Raw genomic sequence first — 16,999 nt, 5'->3', positions numbered from 1 at the left:
TCTTAGCACTGCATATAAATAAATAAAATAAAGGTCATTGACAACTAAAGAAATATTTTTTAAAAAGTAGTCTAAATCATACTTTACTTAGGTTTCTTTTAAAGGTTGACTTCTAATGTAACTTCTCTTTTTAAAATAGTATTATGCAAGTTCAGAAACAGGATATATTTAGGTCTGTGTAAGTTTCTTTTGTTGTAGACAGAAGATGGCTGGCTCTGTGACTTTCCCCAAAGATGGATTTTATTTATATATATATATATATATATATATATATATATATATATATATATATATATATATGTACACACATTATTATAGTTAGATAGCTAGGAAAAAAGAACTTTGTGTTTATATTAGAGTTTCAAGTTGATTTAAAATTACATGTCAGCTTGTTTTGTGGGAATATTTTCTAGATGAATTAAATACTACTTATTGCTTTACCATGAGTGGCATATTCCAATGGGATGTGACTCTAGGGGGAAAAAGTCTTGCTAAGGTCTGAAGGGAAGGAAGGATTTAATAGGTAAAAAAGGTGAGGAAGAGAATCTCTGAAGGAGCAAAGCATGTGCAAAGGCTCTGTGGCTTGAAGAAGCAGTGAGAACTGGGGAATGAATGTAATGAAGGACAGAGTGGTTAGAACAGACAGCATGAGGAGCACAGGAGAGGACAGTGAGGGAGGTGGAATCGGGCAAGATCCCTCTCAGATTAAGGGCAGCTGGGCAAACTCCCTCTCACAGACTCAGGACAAGTGTTTCTTCCTGCGAACAATTTTCCTGACACTCCTTTGTTGACATCTGTGACATGGGCTGTCATGCTCTGTGCACATATTTCTCTTTAAGTACTGTTTCACAGCATTGCAATTATTTCTGGCTAATTCAATTTCTACTTTAAAAAAATTCTGTGTCTCCTAAGGAAAAGGACTATATCACATATTGTTCTACATCACATGCCACCCTGCCTGACAGATAACATATGTATGTAAATATCTTCAAAATAAACCAATCAAAGTAGTTCAAACCAGCAAGTAAAACAGTCTAAGGACACAGTCTAATTCAGTGGCAGGGAATGTCAATTTATAAGGTGCACATTCCAGGAGCTCAGGGACTTGGTCTGTCTGATTCAGCACCCATCACCTGGAACAGTGCACACCTAAGCAGAAGCCACAAACCTGGTTACGAAGTGGATACATGTGATGAAAGTTCTGAGCTGGGATCTCCCTTCATCCTAATCTGGGCTCTACTAACAATTTCTCATGAGGCTGAGGAAATAACTTAGCTTGCATAATTTTTTTCTTCCCAAATAGTGAAAATTATTATCAGTAGTATAAAATTCAATTCTAACCCATAAAGGGACTTAGAGTGGACTGAATAAAGTCTGCTAAATGACATCTGGTGAGTGCTCTCCCCATCTAATGAAAACTGATCTCACAGAAAGGCATAAAATGGCTCTTAATAAATTAGCCAAGTATTCTAAAGGGAAAGTCCAGTGGTGATGGAGCAAGGAAGAAGCTGAGAGAATCCGATCAATACATTGTGTGGGTTAGTAGTTATAAGACACCATGAGACCAAGGATAAGAAAAAAAGGCAAATATTTAAGAAAAATCTAACCATTTTGAAAAAAGAATAACTTTGTTTTCATATAAACATACCTTTAAATTTTATTAGTATGTCAGTGGATATATATTTATGATGCTATTATACCAGGGAAAAATAAAATTGCAGTATAAAATTATCAAGTACTGGAAACAAATTACACAAAGCTATTTATAGTACAATTAATTTTAGAGTGGACAAAGTATAATCATTTCAAATTAAGACTAAGTTTTTATAAGGATATTGGTCCCTTGGAAGCAGATCACATTTCTTTAAGTTATATTCCCAGCACTTAATACAGCCCTAAGAGTATAGAAGCTCCATAAATATCAGAAAAATGATTAAATGAATAGACTGTTATGTAGTGCCCTCCTTACCCTGATCATCAAGCTAATATCACAAATAAAAATTTTCCTGGACTCTGAAATTTGAAGTAGTTTCTTAGAAATATGGGATATCAAAATCATTTTTTGTCAAATTTGTGCAGTTCTTTATGCAGTTCTTCTTGGACATTGGAAAGAGGGTGCTGTTGGATTGATTGCCTGATGTGTTATGGCATTTAGTGCCGACTCTCTTCAAGCTTTGCAGGATGGAAAAACAGCCGAGTAAGCTAAGAGAAGAAGGAGACATAAAGAGGGCTATCCAGTTTGCTAAAAACTATTGTTACAAACCAGACACTGACTTCCCCATTGGGTTTGCACAGGATCGTTGTACAATCTGGACTTGTTTTAAATTTGTTTTGTTCCTTCCAAACAAAGTCTGATGGTGGATGATGCTTCGCTTCAGATGCTGCTGCCCACACCTGTAAGAAAACATCAATGAATGCTGCTGGGCTCAGCAGAGTCCCGTGAAGGTCACAGGGTCATTGCAACTTAACCTGTCTCAATAGGTGAGATTTTAGTGCTGTTTATTTATTTTTAAGAGATGAGGTCTTGCTATGTTGTTCAGGCTGGCCTCAAACTCCTAGGCTCAAGTGATCCTCCCAGCTCAGCCTCCCAAGTAGCTGAGAGTACAGGTGGGTGCATGCCACTGTGATTGGCTTCAGGTGAGGCTTTAAAATATAATGGCTATGAAATATTTAATACCAAGCTGTGTACCACACCAAACAGCTACTGCACATGACTTAAGGGAAAGCACAGGAAAGATGGGGAATCTTCCAGCATCATCTACAATTACCTATTCTGCAAAAAAAAAAAAAAATCTCTTGTCTTCTAAGGACATGGTTATTTACAGTAAGGAAATAGGGAACTCCACTTTAATAGTTAAATGATTAAAAAACGAGATATCATGTACTAAATTGAAGAAAGCTGTGAAATTTTGATTATGGGTATAAATTTTTACCCAGAAGATAGATCAAGTGGCACAATTAAGTAACAAGAACAAAAAATAATTACTTTTTATGGACAGATCTGGGGAAGATGCCACCACTGGTACGGAGTCACAGGCTGATGGGGCCAATGAACTTTATCTCTACAATTCCAGTTCCTCCTATTCCTATCACATACTCACCGTCACCGTGGAATTGGCCTGCATGACAATATTGGGAAGGAACTGGTACAAAGAAACTGCTTGTCCCTTCACATTCTGCTGGAGAATATGATCTCCAATCTCCAGTTCCTTGTCAGGGGAAGAGTTAAGGAGCCTCACAAACAAACCCTGGGCATTCACTTCAGCTATTTCAATGTCTCCAAGAGAACTGGAAAAATAAAACACAAAGATTATAAAAGTGCCTTCTGATATGAATGTCTTTGGCTCACTTTCAGAACTGAAAAATAAACACGCTTTGGAAGTTGTTCCTAAGCTGTACATTCTACTGGGCATGTTCTACATAGAAATCATATATTTTGTAATCTAAGACAAATGGCTTGATGCCTTATTTCTGTTTCTTTATTGATACGATAAAATGATCTGTTTCACACAAAATAATTAAAGGAAACCTAAAATGTGCTGTAAGAGTCAGGGTATGAATGCCCATAGGAAGGTGTGATTATAATTTTTAAAATTTCCTCCTGCTCAATTCGAAACCATTGTGACATGAAATTCTCAAGAGCAGTTCAAGAGAAAAGTTAAAACTTTTAGTTTACTTCTGATACAGTGACTGTGAAGCAACTGCTTTAATTCAGCTTTTTCATTGCTGTGACTAAAAGATCTGACAAGAACAATTTAGAGGAGGACAAGTTATTGACTCTTGGTTTCATTGGATCAGTCCATGATTGGCCAGCTCCATAGCTCTGGGCCCAAGGTGAAGCAGAACATCATGGCAGAGGGCATGGCAGGAAAGCAGGTCGAGACATGGCAACCAGGAAGCAGAAAGAGAGTTCCACCAGGAGCAAAATAGAAACCCCAAAGTCACACTCCCAGAAACTTTATTTCTTCTAGTCACATCCTACCTGCCTGCAATTACCACTCAATTAATCCATATCAGTGAATAATTCACTGATCAGGTTACAACTCATAGTCTAATCATATCACCTCTGAACATGCTTGCATTGTCGCACACACGAAATTTTGGGGACGCCTCATATTACAACTATGTGATTAAAACAAATTTGGAAAGTGAACACATTATGCAAACATAAGATGGTATTTTTTACCTTCCACCTTGTGTTGAGGACTGAGTATGTTCCAGGTATCAGCATTTTTCAGAGTGTGGGTCACAGCCCATTAGCAGGTTATGAAATCACTTGGATGGCTTAGGACCAGCATATTCAAAATAAAATATATCCCTACCAATAATAATCACCAATACTACTAAGTACTAGGCACTGGGAAAAATATATCTGCATCTGTCACTATCTCCATTTATATATCTTTCTCCACAATTTATTTAATTTTCACAAAACATACATATTTCTAATTGAAAGTAGTAGTAAAAAAATGAGGAACCCTTTATCATCTCATTTAAGTCTTACAACCAAGTGAGACATGTACTATTTTTAGTCCCATTTTATAGATCAGGAAACCGGTTTAGAGAGATTAACTCTCATGTTCAGGGTCACTCAATAAAAATTAGTGTTTGCTCTCTGCCTCATTCAACTAGTAAGATCTCAAATTGGATTCATCCAATCACTCAACTTGTTTAACATTCTGTACACACCCTGCTGGGTGTGCACTGCTAGAAAACATCCCCCCACCCCTCTCCCACACACTATACACAGATTGTTGCTACCAAAAAATTATTGGTTTTTCAGCCACACCTGGGCCTTTAGCATCTCCCTTCATGATGAACAGCAAGTTGTCTTCTTCATGAGCTGAGACAGTGCCTTTTGCCACCCCCAATCATGTTCATATCCCTCCCAGCAAATAATCTTACTAAGAAAATATATCTATGAGAGAGAATTGTTTTCTTGCTTCCCAGTTAGAAGAAGGTTCATTTATTACTGCCACATAACTTTCTCTGTTCCAGCCCACTCTGCAGTAGAAGAGGGACTCTTCTCCCACTCAACTGAAGCCTTTGGGTGACTTCCTTCTCTGCCGCTTCAGCCTCTCCATCCATTCATTATCCTTTAACACCAACCTCTCCCTCTAGACTGCATCTTTTCTCAAATACATATCTTTTCTTAAAGTGCTACAACTTTAAAAAACAAAAGAAAAACAAAAACAAAGCAACCCTCCTCCACCTTACAGGTCATACTATTCCCCAAACCTGCTTTTGAAAAGACTGCATCATAAATTCCTCACTTCTCAATCACGACTGCCTATGTCTGCTACAGATGCAGATGACTAATGTCTTTCAAAGTTGGTAAGTTGAGTGGTATCTGTTCAGCCTTTATCTTTATGTCTTTGAAGGATTTGCTTTTGCCAGATAGACTCTCTTTTATGAAAGTTCCCCTTTTGCTTTGCTTCTGTTACCTGTTTGCCCCTTTTCAGATTTATCTTCTTTGATCACCTCTCAGATGTCAGCCCATGACATAACTGTTTTTAGCCCTCTTTTATTTCCATCACTCTCTGTAGATGTGGTATTATCCATGAACAGGGCTTCAGTGATCATTATCATACCAATGATCACTATGGTAAAATCGATTACCTGACTTAACTGCTGAGCTTCAGACCCATAGTAACAACTGACCACAGGCCTCCAAAGGTAACTCTGAACTCATCATTTTGGCCTGTTGTGATCTATTCTTCCAACTGAAAAACTCTTTAAGAGAACTGCATAATTTTCCCATTGGCCATGCCTGAAACTTCCATGGCTTTCCCTCTCTTATCCTCCATGACTAAGTTCTGTTCCTTCTGCCTCTTTGGTTTCCTCTGTGTTCATCCACCTGTAGAGCTGCCATCTTTATTTGGCTCTCATCATCTTGTGTGACATCATCGCAGCATCCTGTTTTCTCCAGTTCTTCCTGCTCCTAACCATTCTGTTTTGCTTCCAGAGCAATCTTCATATGATTCATACCTGACATTGAATTTTCCTGCCAGAAATCCTTTAGTGTATCACCCTTTCCTCCAGATAAAAAGTTAACTTCACAACGTGGAAACAAAGCCCTACCTAGTCTGTCAGCCTCTTTAATCTCTTTTTCCTTCCTCGTATCTCATGCTTAAGCTGCAATAAGAAAGAATTCCTTGCAAGTGCATAATGCATGCTGAGCGTGCTCATAGTGCATGCTTCACTCACTGCTTACACAAATGCTCTTCCCCCTCATCCCCCATATCCTGACTGACACCTCAAATTTGGGGCTTCTTAATTTTTTTTTCAATATCATAGGTGCAAAAGGATATCTCATTGGTTGCTCAATTTTCCACTTTGGTGAGTTATCTGTTTATATCATTTTGTTCACTTTCCTATAGGTTGTTTTGCATTTTATAATTGATTCCTAGAATTGATAGTATTTAATACATATATACATACATAAATTCTGCAAGGAAAGCCTTTTTAAATATATTCATCTGAAATGTGTCTTATGGTATAAACTGCTAAAATTTTTACTGTGATAAAATTTATCAGACTCTCTCTTTATAGTTTCTGCTTTTTTTTTTACCCTTCTGATAACATGGCTGCCAAAGAGTGATGGCTCACTGCCACTGCCCAGCATCACAAGAGTATCATATGGCATCCAGCTAGCCCAGGAAAAGATTGAAATTCAGAATACAAAGTTTGGTTTCTCCTAAATGCATGTTGCTTTTGCACCACTGTCAATTTGAAAAGTTGTAAGTTGAACTGTTTTAAGTAAGTGACTGTGTATGTGTGTGTGTGTGTGTGTGTGTGTAAGAGAGAGAGAGAGAGAGTTTCATACATATAGAGTTCATTTTCCTAGCTATGTTTGTTAAATTGTTCATAATCTCCCTGCTGATTTTTAATGCCACCTGTCATGTGATGAGTTTCTGAATATTGCAAGGCTTTTTATCTGTTCTATTGATCTATCTGTCCATCCTATGCCTATACAAAATGTTTTTCATTTACATTGCTTTATATTAAGTTTTGGGTTTGTGGATAAATCTTCCTTTATTTTCTTTTTCAGTATAATGTTAGCTGTCTTTGGACTTTTGCACTTTGTGGCAGGATGCCCAGACACATCCATCCCTAGTCCCTAGATTCTATGAATATGTTATGCTACATGGCAGGTATAATTAAACTTATAGATCTAGCTGGAGAGATTAATCTGAATTATTCAAGTAAGTGTAATCTAATAAAATGAGCACATAAATTAGAAAACTTGCTTTACCTGGAATCAAAAGAGAACTGCAGCAGAAGGGAAAGTTTTAATGCAGTATCTCTGGCTCTGACATGAAGGGGTCTGTGTACCCATGTGTAAGAACTGGGGAGAGACCTCTGGGAGCTGTAGCAACTTTATGCTGATAATCAGCAAGGCAAGGGGCCCTTAGTCTTAAAACCATAAGCAACTGAATGTGGCTAACAATATCAAGATACATGATAGCAGATTCTGTTCCAGAGCCTCCAGATAAGAGGTCAGCTGTATGACATCTTGATTTTGACCTTGTGAAATTCTAAGAAGATAAATAAGCTGAACCAATCTAGATTTATGACTTTAAAAACTGCGTGGCAATAAATGGGTGTTATTCTCCTACTTTAAGTCCCTAATTTATTAGGTGGCAATTTGTTAGGGAAGCAAAAGAAGTCATCTTATAGACTAAGATTTTAGAATCATTGAGAGATATTGCCCAGTTGGCCTATAGTTTTATATCCAACATTCTCATTGTAGGTTAATTCCAGTGTCTATTTCTATTGATACAGTAATTGCCAATATTTTTATTATTTCTTTAAAGATAAGTGTCATTTTTTGTGGTTGACTTTAAAATTTTCTTTAGCTTTCTGTTTTAGAAGTTTTTCTGTAATTTATTTAGGTTGGTTTTTGCCTTTTATCCCACTATGAGTTGGTAGTGCTTCCTGAATCTTGGCTTGATATCTTTCATTATTGGAAAAATTCTCTGCTATTGGTGAAAATTCCATCAATCTGTTCTATGTCAATCTTTTCCCTACTTTACTAATTACAATCATAAATATATAAATATAAATGTATGCAGCATATATACACATATATATGTACACACGTACATATATGTATATCACCCTATTTGTCTGTTGTGTGCTTGTTTCTAACCTCTTTGCTTTCTATGAATCAGTATGGATATTTTCTGCCTCTGACATGAAGGGAAAATATTATGTACTACAATAATTCTCTCTTCTGCTATATCAAATACTGATAAGCCCATGTACTAAAAGGGTTTTTATTCTTTTGTTTTTAATCTACAAGTTAAGGCCAAAATTTTTATCTTGTCATTTAATTCCTTGTATAGTTTAGTCATTGTTTCTTTGAGGTTGTTGTCCTATAACATCTGCAACACCTGCATCTCTTTCCACCTGTTTCTGGTGTACATATTTGGTTTTGGATTTTGGTTAACTTTTATCTTTTGTACACATTGTTATTTTTTATACAGTTCTGTTATGGTTTAGATAAAATGTGTCCCTTAAAAGCTCATGTGAGAGACAATAAAAGAAAATTTAGAGGTGAAATAACTGCGTTATGAGGGTCTTAACCTAATCAATGCATTAATCCACTTGAATGGGTTAACTGGGTGATAACTGTAGGCAGGAAGGTTGTGGCTAGTGAGGTAGGTCACTGGGAGCATGCCTTGAGGGTATATATTTTGTCCCTGGTGAGCTGAGCTTAATCTCTCTCTGCTTCCTTATTACCACATCTTCAGCTGTGTTCCTCCTTCATTCCCTTCCTCCATGATGTTCTGCTTAACCCTCGGGCCCAGAGTAATAGAGTCAGCCATCTATTCACTAAGACTTCTGAAACCGCAAGCCCCCAAATAAACTTTTCCCCCTCTAATTCTTCTTGTTAGGTCTTTTTGGTCACAGTAATGACACAGCTTACTGAAACAAATCTAGTATCATAGATTAAAAAAAAAAAACCTGCAGAGATAATTTAAGGCTCTGTATGTTTTCTCACTCTAGATAAGATTTATTTTTGCTTTCGGCAGACATCTAAGTTGAAAAAAAATCACTTTAATTGAATCAGGGTGTGGAATGATTTGACACAAGACTGGTTTATTTTGATTATAGCTTTACTATTGGGTGTACCCTTCTGAGTTCTAACTGAAAACCTGGGGGTGTTTGAGGGATGACTCTCATTCTTGACAGTTCCCAAATGCCAATTCTCATTCACCCAAGTCCTGTGATCCTGCCAAAATCTTTGATGAACTTCTGAGCCTCTCTGCTGCTGCTTTCAAACTATTTTGAGGAGAAAAGTGGCTCCAAATATAAGGATTTTGCTCTGTATTTCCTCTCCATGAAGAAGAACTGTCATAATAAAGGGTGTACACACCTATGGACTTTCTCGGCCTAGTGATGAAATTCCATTCAAAACAGTGGCCTCACTTTCTACACCCCTGCACTGAGAAGATGCCTCTTTCATAGAGGTTCATTTTGAGCAATTTATAGAACCATGTCTTTTCTTTGTGTGTGTTATCATTATTTAAATTTAAATGTAACATCCCTGGGATTCTTCTATCTCATTCTCATCTTACTGTTACTGAATTCTTTGTGTGATGTTTTTATTTTTTGTTTTACAGACTCATGTCTTCTGCCCATGGAAATGAACATTATTTTACTTTTATTTTAAACAAAAGACCTTGGAATAGCTCAGCTACCTCTTTGTTTTCATCACTTATTATTGAATATTTATAGTTGCTTTTCAAAAATCTTTCATTAGGGGCTGGTGCTATAGCTCAGCAGCAGAGTGCTTGCCTTGCCCATGCCGGGCACTGAGTTCGAGCCTCAGCATCACATAAAAATAAATAAATGAAAAAGATATTGTGTTCATCTACAACTAAAAAATTTCTTTTTTAAATTTTTCGTTAGTCAAGTAACTGCTTGTTCATTAAACTTTATTTTATGTATATACATAGGTTAAATTTTTTGTCTGAAAGAAAACAAAACATTGTTCATAACAAGGCATGCATTTGCTTTCTTTTTTATTTAAGTCCTAAAGTTACAGGAAAACACTTTATGTAATACATGGAAATTCATGGAGGCAAACTGTCAATATGCTGTCACACTTGCTTTACAAGTAATCTTTTTCTCTTCTCTGCCATCCTTCCTGTTTATTTTTTAGTGGGGAAGTGACTTGAGACCTCTGCTCATAATTTGTGATTGGCTGAGAGTGGAGAGAAATGTTCCAATCATCCTGTCAGTAGCTTTTGTACATACCCAATTTGTAAAGATTGAAAAGACCCAAGTCCATGTCACTTTTTTTCCCCCTTAAGACTCACTTTCCATTATTTAAGCACTGATTTATCTGGTCATTGGGTTCTTCTTGATAGCTCCATGCTATTTATCTGCTTTCAAGCTTCTGTTACTGAGCAATTTGCTGAAATTATCTTTAGAGTTTCAATTATTCCACCCTCTATCTAAAATTCTCTTTATGTTGACACCTGCACTTGTCATTGGGTGGGTAGTGTTGGCTGGAAAGGGCTCCTTAAGTTTTTAAAGGACAAAATCTAGAAAAAATAAGGGAACTTGAATCAATTCACTGGTAATATAAGAGAAGAACTCTTAGACATGAAAGTCTTAATGACAAATCTTTAATGTAATGAAGAGATAAATTTATATATTTTCTACCACCAGGCTCTAAGTCACCCAAAGGAAGAATAAATGGGCTTAGAATGATTTGGGAATATGGGCATATTTGCAAACTTATTGGTTGTTTTGGACAAGAAGTATTCATGTGGTTATCATTGTCTTTTTGAGGCCCATTTCATCCAGAGTTTACTAACATTCCTCCTCTAAAGTTGTAGACTGTAGAACTGCCTGGGAGCAGAGATGGAGTATGGACGGGAAGGTAGCCTTCTTAATATACTGTCATTATTTATGGGGCATCAAGAACTAAACATGAAGCCAAGGAAAGGTCTTATATTTAGGAAGGGTACTGATGTAAAACTTGTGAAAATTCTAGTAACATGTCTCCTCCATTTCCTGCTTGCCTACAATCCCCCCTTTTTTTCCTTCTGCTGTCAAATTTTCAGCCGATCCCCAGAGGTGGTTGGTGATGGTATGTGAGAAACAAGAGCTTTCTTTGTTCAAAATGCTACAGGAAAGATTAAACAGAATATGTAGAGATATGGCTGAGATGAAAAATATACAAGATGGGATTAACAGATTAGTGGTAGATGAAAATATTAGTGAATCTGAAGATATAGTAATGGACGGTTATCCAAAAAGGAACACAGAAAAACTGTTTTTAAAGAAGAAAGAGAATAATAGTATTAGAGAAATGTGGTACAGCTCCAAGTGGTCCGATGGATGGGTAATTGAAGTCCTTTGAAAAGGAGGGGATCGATATTTGAAGACACAATAGCCAAAATTTTTCCAATTTAAATTCTACATACCTGTAAATCAAAGAAACGCAACAACTCCAAGCATAGGGAATCTGAATAAAGTTATACCAAGACACATCATAATCAAGTCTCTGAAAACCAATGAACATCTTTGAAGCACCATGAAGGGGAAAAAAGAGGACATGTTTAAGTAGAGGATCAAATATATAATGATTACACCATGTTTATTAGAAACAATGTGGACAAGAAGAAGCAACATCTTTAAAGCACTGAAGAAAAAACTGTCCACACATAATTCTATATCCATGGAAAATATCTTTTTAAAACAGACAAAATCAAGAATTCTTCTGGTACCAAAACTAAGGGAAGAATTTACTACAAGAAGTTTTACACTGCAGAAAATATTAAAGGAGAAACTTTTCAGATGGTAGGATAATGATACTGTCTGTAAACATGATCTACAGATCCCCCCACACCCCCAATGAAGAGGACTCAAACATATCAGGTAAATATAGTGTATATGATATTTTTAATATTATTTAAATGTATTGTTTAATTGGCTAAACGAGAACAATATAGTATGGAGTTTATATCATATAAAAAAGAAAATGTGTGACAAAGACCAGGAGGGGAGCAATGAAAGTATACTATGGTAAGGTTCTTAGACCACATGTGAAGTAGTATTAAGGCCACTTGCAGGTAGTCTGTTATTGGCTCAAGATGTATCATATAAGCCTGAAAGCAACTGCCAAAATAAGAATGACAGTTAATTAACCAACAAAGGAGGTAAAGTGGAATTTTTAATAATACTCCATTCAAAGGAAGATTAAAAAAACAAGAAAAAATGGAACACAGACAATTGAGAAAAATAGAAAACAAACAATGAAACAGTAGGCTTAACCCTTATCATATTAAGAATCACTTTAAATGTAAGTGGTTTAAAGGACATGGATTTGTCAGATTGGCTAAAAGAGCCCATCCCAACTACATGCCATCAACCAAACAGGCACTCCAAATATAAACACATAGTTTAAAAGTAAAAGAACAGAAAAAGTTACACCATGCTAATATTAGTAAAAGAAACCTTCAGTGCTGTATTAATATTAAGTCAAATAGCTTTCCAAGCAAAGAATATTGCCAAGGATAAAGGAAGTCATTTCATAATGATATAAGGATCAATGAATTGGGAAGATGTAACACTCCTAATTGCTTCTGCATATAATAACAAAGATTCAAAATACATTAAAAACAATAAAACTGAACTGCAAGGGAGAAATCAACAAATTCAGATTATAGCAGATTTTAATACCTCTCTCTCTCAATAACTGATAAAACAAGTAGACAGAAAATAAGCAAAAGACAGTATACTTAACACTATCAACCAACGTGTTTATGAAACACCTCACTCAACATCAAAATACACATTCATTTCAAGTGTACTTAAACTTTTACCAATATACTCAATGTCCTGAATATTAAACAAGTCTCAATAAATATTAAATGTTTCAAGCCATAAAAAGCATATTTTTGACTATATGGAATATTAACTAGAAATCAATAACAAGAAGATATTTGGAAAATCATGAAACTGGAAAAATTTATGAAATATTTGGGAACTTAATAATGATTCCGAATTACCCAAGAATCAAAGAGGAAATAAAAATGGAAATTAGAAAATATTCTGAATAGAATGAAAATGAACATACATTTCAAAATGTGTGGGATGCAACTAGGTAGTACTTAGAGGAAAAATTTTAATATTAAATATCTATGTCAGCTGGGAACAGTGGCACTCCCCTATAATCCCAGCAGCTCAGGAGGTTGAGGCAGGAGGATCAAGAGTTTAAAGCCAGCCTCAGCAAAAGCGAGGTGTTAAGCAACTCAGTAAGGCCCTATCTCTAAATAAAATACAAAATAGGGCTGGGGATGTTGCTCAGTGGTCGAGTGCCCCTGAGTTCAATCCCTGGTACCCCCCGCCCCAGTAAAATATCTATGTCAAAAGAGAAAAAGTTATCAAATCAATGTTCTCAACTTCCAACTTAAAAATTTAAAAAAGAAAGAAAAGCAATACCCATGAAACAAACAGGAGTAGGTATAGATCCGAATGGGAATCAATGAAATAGAAAGCAAACAAAAAATAGATAAAATCAATGAAGGCAAATACTGGTTCTTGGCAAAACTCAATAAAACTGCTAAACCTGTAACAAAAGCAAGCAGGAAAAAGAGAACACACAAAGGATCATACTGTGAACAAGAAAAGGTGACATAGAGAGTCTACAGAGAGTAAAAGGATATTAAGAGAATGTTATACACAACTTTGTGTCAATAACTTTGATAACTTAGACAAAATGGGAAGATTCGTTGGAAGACATAAACTATTCAAGTGTACTCAGAAGAAATAAACAGAATAGTCTGATATCTATTTAAAAAGTTTGTAGTTTTAAAATTTCCCAGTATCATACATAGTATGATACATGTCATACATACATCCCCACATCCCCTTCCCTCCCCTCCCATCACTTTTCTCTATCTAATCTAAGGTAATGCTATTCTTCCCTAGTGCCTCCCACTCCACCTTATTGTGAATTAGCATCTGCATATTAGAGAAAACATTCAGCCTTTGGTTTTGTAGGATTGGCTTATTTCACTTAGCATGATATTCTCCAACTCCAGCCATATCCTGGCAAATGCCATAATCTCACTCTTCTTTAAAGCTGAGTAATATACTCTATTGAGTATATCCTGCTGTAATGTATAACCCAATTAAAACAAAGAAAAAAATTTTAAATTACCCACAAAGAAACTCCTGGCTCAGATAACTTCAGTGGTCAACTTTATAAAACATTTAAGGAAAAATAATATTACTTCTATGCAAATTCTTCTAGAAAATGAAATAAAATATATTTTATTAGATAAGCATTACCCTCATACCAAAGTAAAAAAAATTATAAGAAAAGAAGACTATAGACCAATACTCTTTACAAACATAGACACAAAAACTTGAAATGAAATTTTAGCAATCTGAATTCAACAATGTATTAAAGGGATAAATATTACGACCAAATAGGGGTTATTCTAAGAGTACAAAGCTGCTTTAAGATTAAAAAAAAGACTATAATCTAAATAGATGCATAAAAACTATTAACAATACCCAACATCTAGGTTTAATATTCATCATCACAGATTATATGTCCTGGATAACAATTCTGTCATTCCATGATCAAAACTTTCCCAGGGGTGGGGGACATTTCACAAAATTCAAAGGGAGATCAGTACCTTAGAGGAAAGGGACAGGGGGAAGGAGGAGGGAGAGAAAGGGGAGACACTAGGGAATGATATTGGCAAAATTATATTGCTATAATGTGTGCATGTACAAAATGTAGTGACAAATCACACCATTTTGTATACCCATAATGCACCAGTAAAAAAACTGAAAAAAGCTGCACGCTGTGGCACGCCTATAATCCTAGTGGTTCGAGAGACTGAGACAGGAGGATCACAAGTTCAAAGCCAGCCTCAGCAAAAAGCGAGGCTCTAAGCAACTCAGTGAAACCCTGCCTCTAAATAAAATACAAAATAGGACTGGGGATGTTGCTCAGTGGTTCGGTGCCCCTAAGGAGTTCAATCCCTGTTAACACCCACCCCCCCAAATAATAATAATGGAGGAAAAAAAACTTTCCAGATTTCCCATCGTGAAATCCAAATTCTTAAACCAGGAATTCAAGATACACTATAATCTCTTTCACGCTGAATCCAAGCTCTTGTCCCAGGAGCAGTGGCAGTGAAGCATGTCCAGATGGGCTGGCATGCACAGGAACCCAGCATCATTGCCCACTACCTGCTGCTGCCCCTAGCCTAGTGTGAGCAGGTATACCAGGTGCCATGCATCCACATGGGCCATAGTCATGCAAAGCCTGCCATGCATGTACCAGCCTGAGGCAGAGTGAGCCAGGGCTTAGGCCGGTGTGGATGCCCTACTCCCATACCACACAGTGGCATGGCCTATAATTCCTAGCATCCAGGATCCACTGATCTCAACCTCCTGGGAAGCTGGGATTGCAGATGAGCCTCAAGAAAACAGAAGTGGGGCAGACCTGAATGGAAGTTCAGACTCAAGGGTTGTTGGTACTTTTCCAAACCTTGATTAGCATAATTTTGGACCAATAGCATTAATATTTTTTAAAACCCTGATTTGCATAAATTTGGACCAATAGCATTGATCCAACTACCATATAAACCTCTAGACTAGCATGTTCCAGTGGCAACCTGCTATCAGTTCTCCCCTCTTTTAGGTGAGAATTCACTTTCTATTTTTGAATAAGTTCTACAACTTTCACTCTTGCTTTCAGTTGTCCCTGAAGTTTAGGAGACAAGAACCTGGAAAGAACTCAGCAGTGAGCTGTTGTGATCACAGTTCTCCATTAAGACCTGCAACATGTTTTTTTGGCTGTGGAGACCTGCTGCTTATGCAGATCTCTCCTACCGGGCAAAGGGACAAAAATCCTGCTTTCAACACTAGAACCTACAGCCCTATCATATTTTTTCATGCACTGCCTGATGTGACCACACTGTACAATTCTTTGTACCTGATCCTAACCTTTCTGCCTCTTTAGCTTTCTGCTTCTCCTTTGCTCTAGGCTTGTGGTTCTCAATCCTGACTATGCATTAGAATCATCATGGCATTAAAACACATAACAGCAACAGCAAATAATAGTTTCCCGATTCTACCCCAAGGGATGTTGACTCAAATAGTCTGAGTTGGGGTCAGGACAAGAAAAGCATCCCAGGTGACCATACTGAGTATTGAAAACCAATAGTACAGAGTGTTCTCACATACTCCAAATTTGTATATCCCAAACTGACCTATCTTTCTTTTAAATTAGTGCATTATAATTACACATAATAGTGGTGTTCGTTGTGACATGTGTATCTGCACATAGCATAATTGGCTCCAGCAATTCAATGTCTAGTACCATCCCTTTACCTTTCCTCCTTCCTTCCGCTGATCCCTTTCCTCTACTTGACTGATCTTCCTTTTGTTTATTCTTAATTGGTGCATTACACATGAAAGTAGGATTCCCTGTAATATATTCTTTCAAGGATTTAGCATAATTTGGTCTATTTCATTTTGCAGTTCCTTCTCTTTCCCTCCAGCTTGATCCCCTTTCACTACTCTAATGACTAGCCTGTCTTTCAAAGTGTAGTCTAAATTATAGCTCCTTCACATAATCTTCCCAGATCATCCTGCCCTGCAAGCAAGCTCTCTTTTAAATGCCTGGGTATCTGTTACTTGCCTCTCTTATCCTCATTTGCAGGTCTTCTCAGACTCCTTGAAATCATATCCGTTAAATCTTTGACAAAATTTTTGCCCCAAATCGTTCATTATTTTTAACATGGTTGGTATTGAGTGAGTGATTTGATGAAGTGTTTTTAGACAGTTGAGGAAACTCATTGGTTTTTTTCCAATCCCACTTGGCATTAGAATGCTTGTGATTTTTAGGAAACAAGGGGTAAGAAGAAAAAAGTTCCTTCATAACTGACACTCAACACTACCTACCAATTTGTATTAGCTCTTGAATACCCTTATGCCAACATGAGTTCACTAC

General features: G+C 36.6%; 1 protein-coding gene across 12 annotated transcripts in view; it reads right to left on the bottom strand.

The window, feature by feature from the left end:
* Lmntd1 (lamin tail domain containing 1) overlaps nt 1–16,999 on the bottom strand; it is a 383,372-nt gene that overhangs the window by 17,945 nt on the left and 348,428 nt on the right. For all 12 annotated transcript variants that reach the window (XM_071610054.1, XM_071610064.1, XM_071610059.1 and 9 more), the window contains 2 exons: nt 3,102–3,288; nt 2,275–2,394 (listed from right to left, as the gene is read on the bottom strand). In XM_071610054.1, coding sequence (XP_071466155.1) covers nt 2,275–2,394; nt 3,102–3,288 — 307 coding nt within the window. The remainder of the gene's footprint in view (nt 1–2,274; nt 2,395–3,101; nt 3,289–16,999) is intronic.

Source organism: Marmota flaviventris, chromosome 3 (genome assembly GCF_047511675.1).
Source record: "Marmota flaviventris isolate mMarFla1 chromosome 3, mMarFla1.hap1, whole genome shotgun sequence".
Taxonomy (NCBI): Eukaryota; Metazoa; Chordata; class Mammalia; order Rodentia; family Sciuridae; genus Marmota; species Marmota flaviventris.
This window is presented reverse-complemented; position numbering and strand designations above follow the sequence as displayed.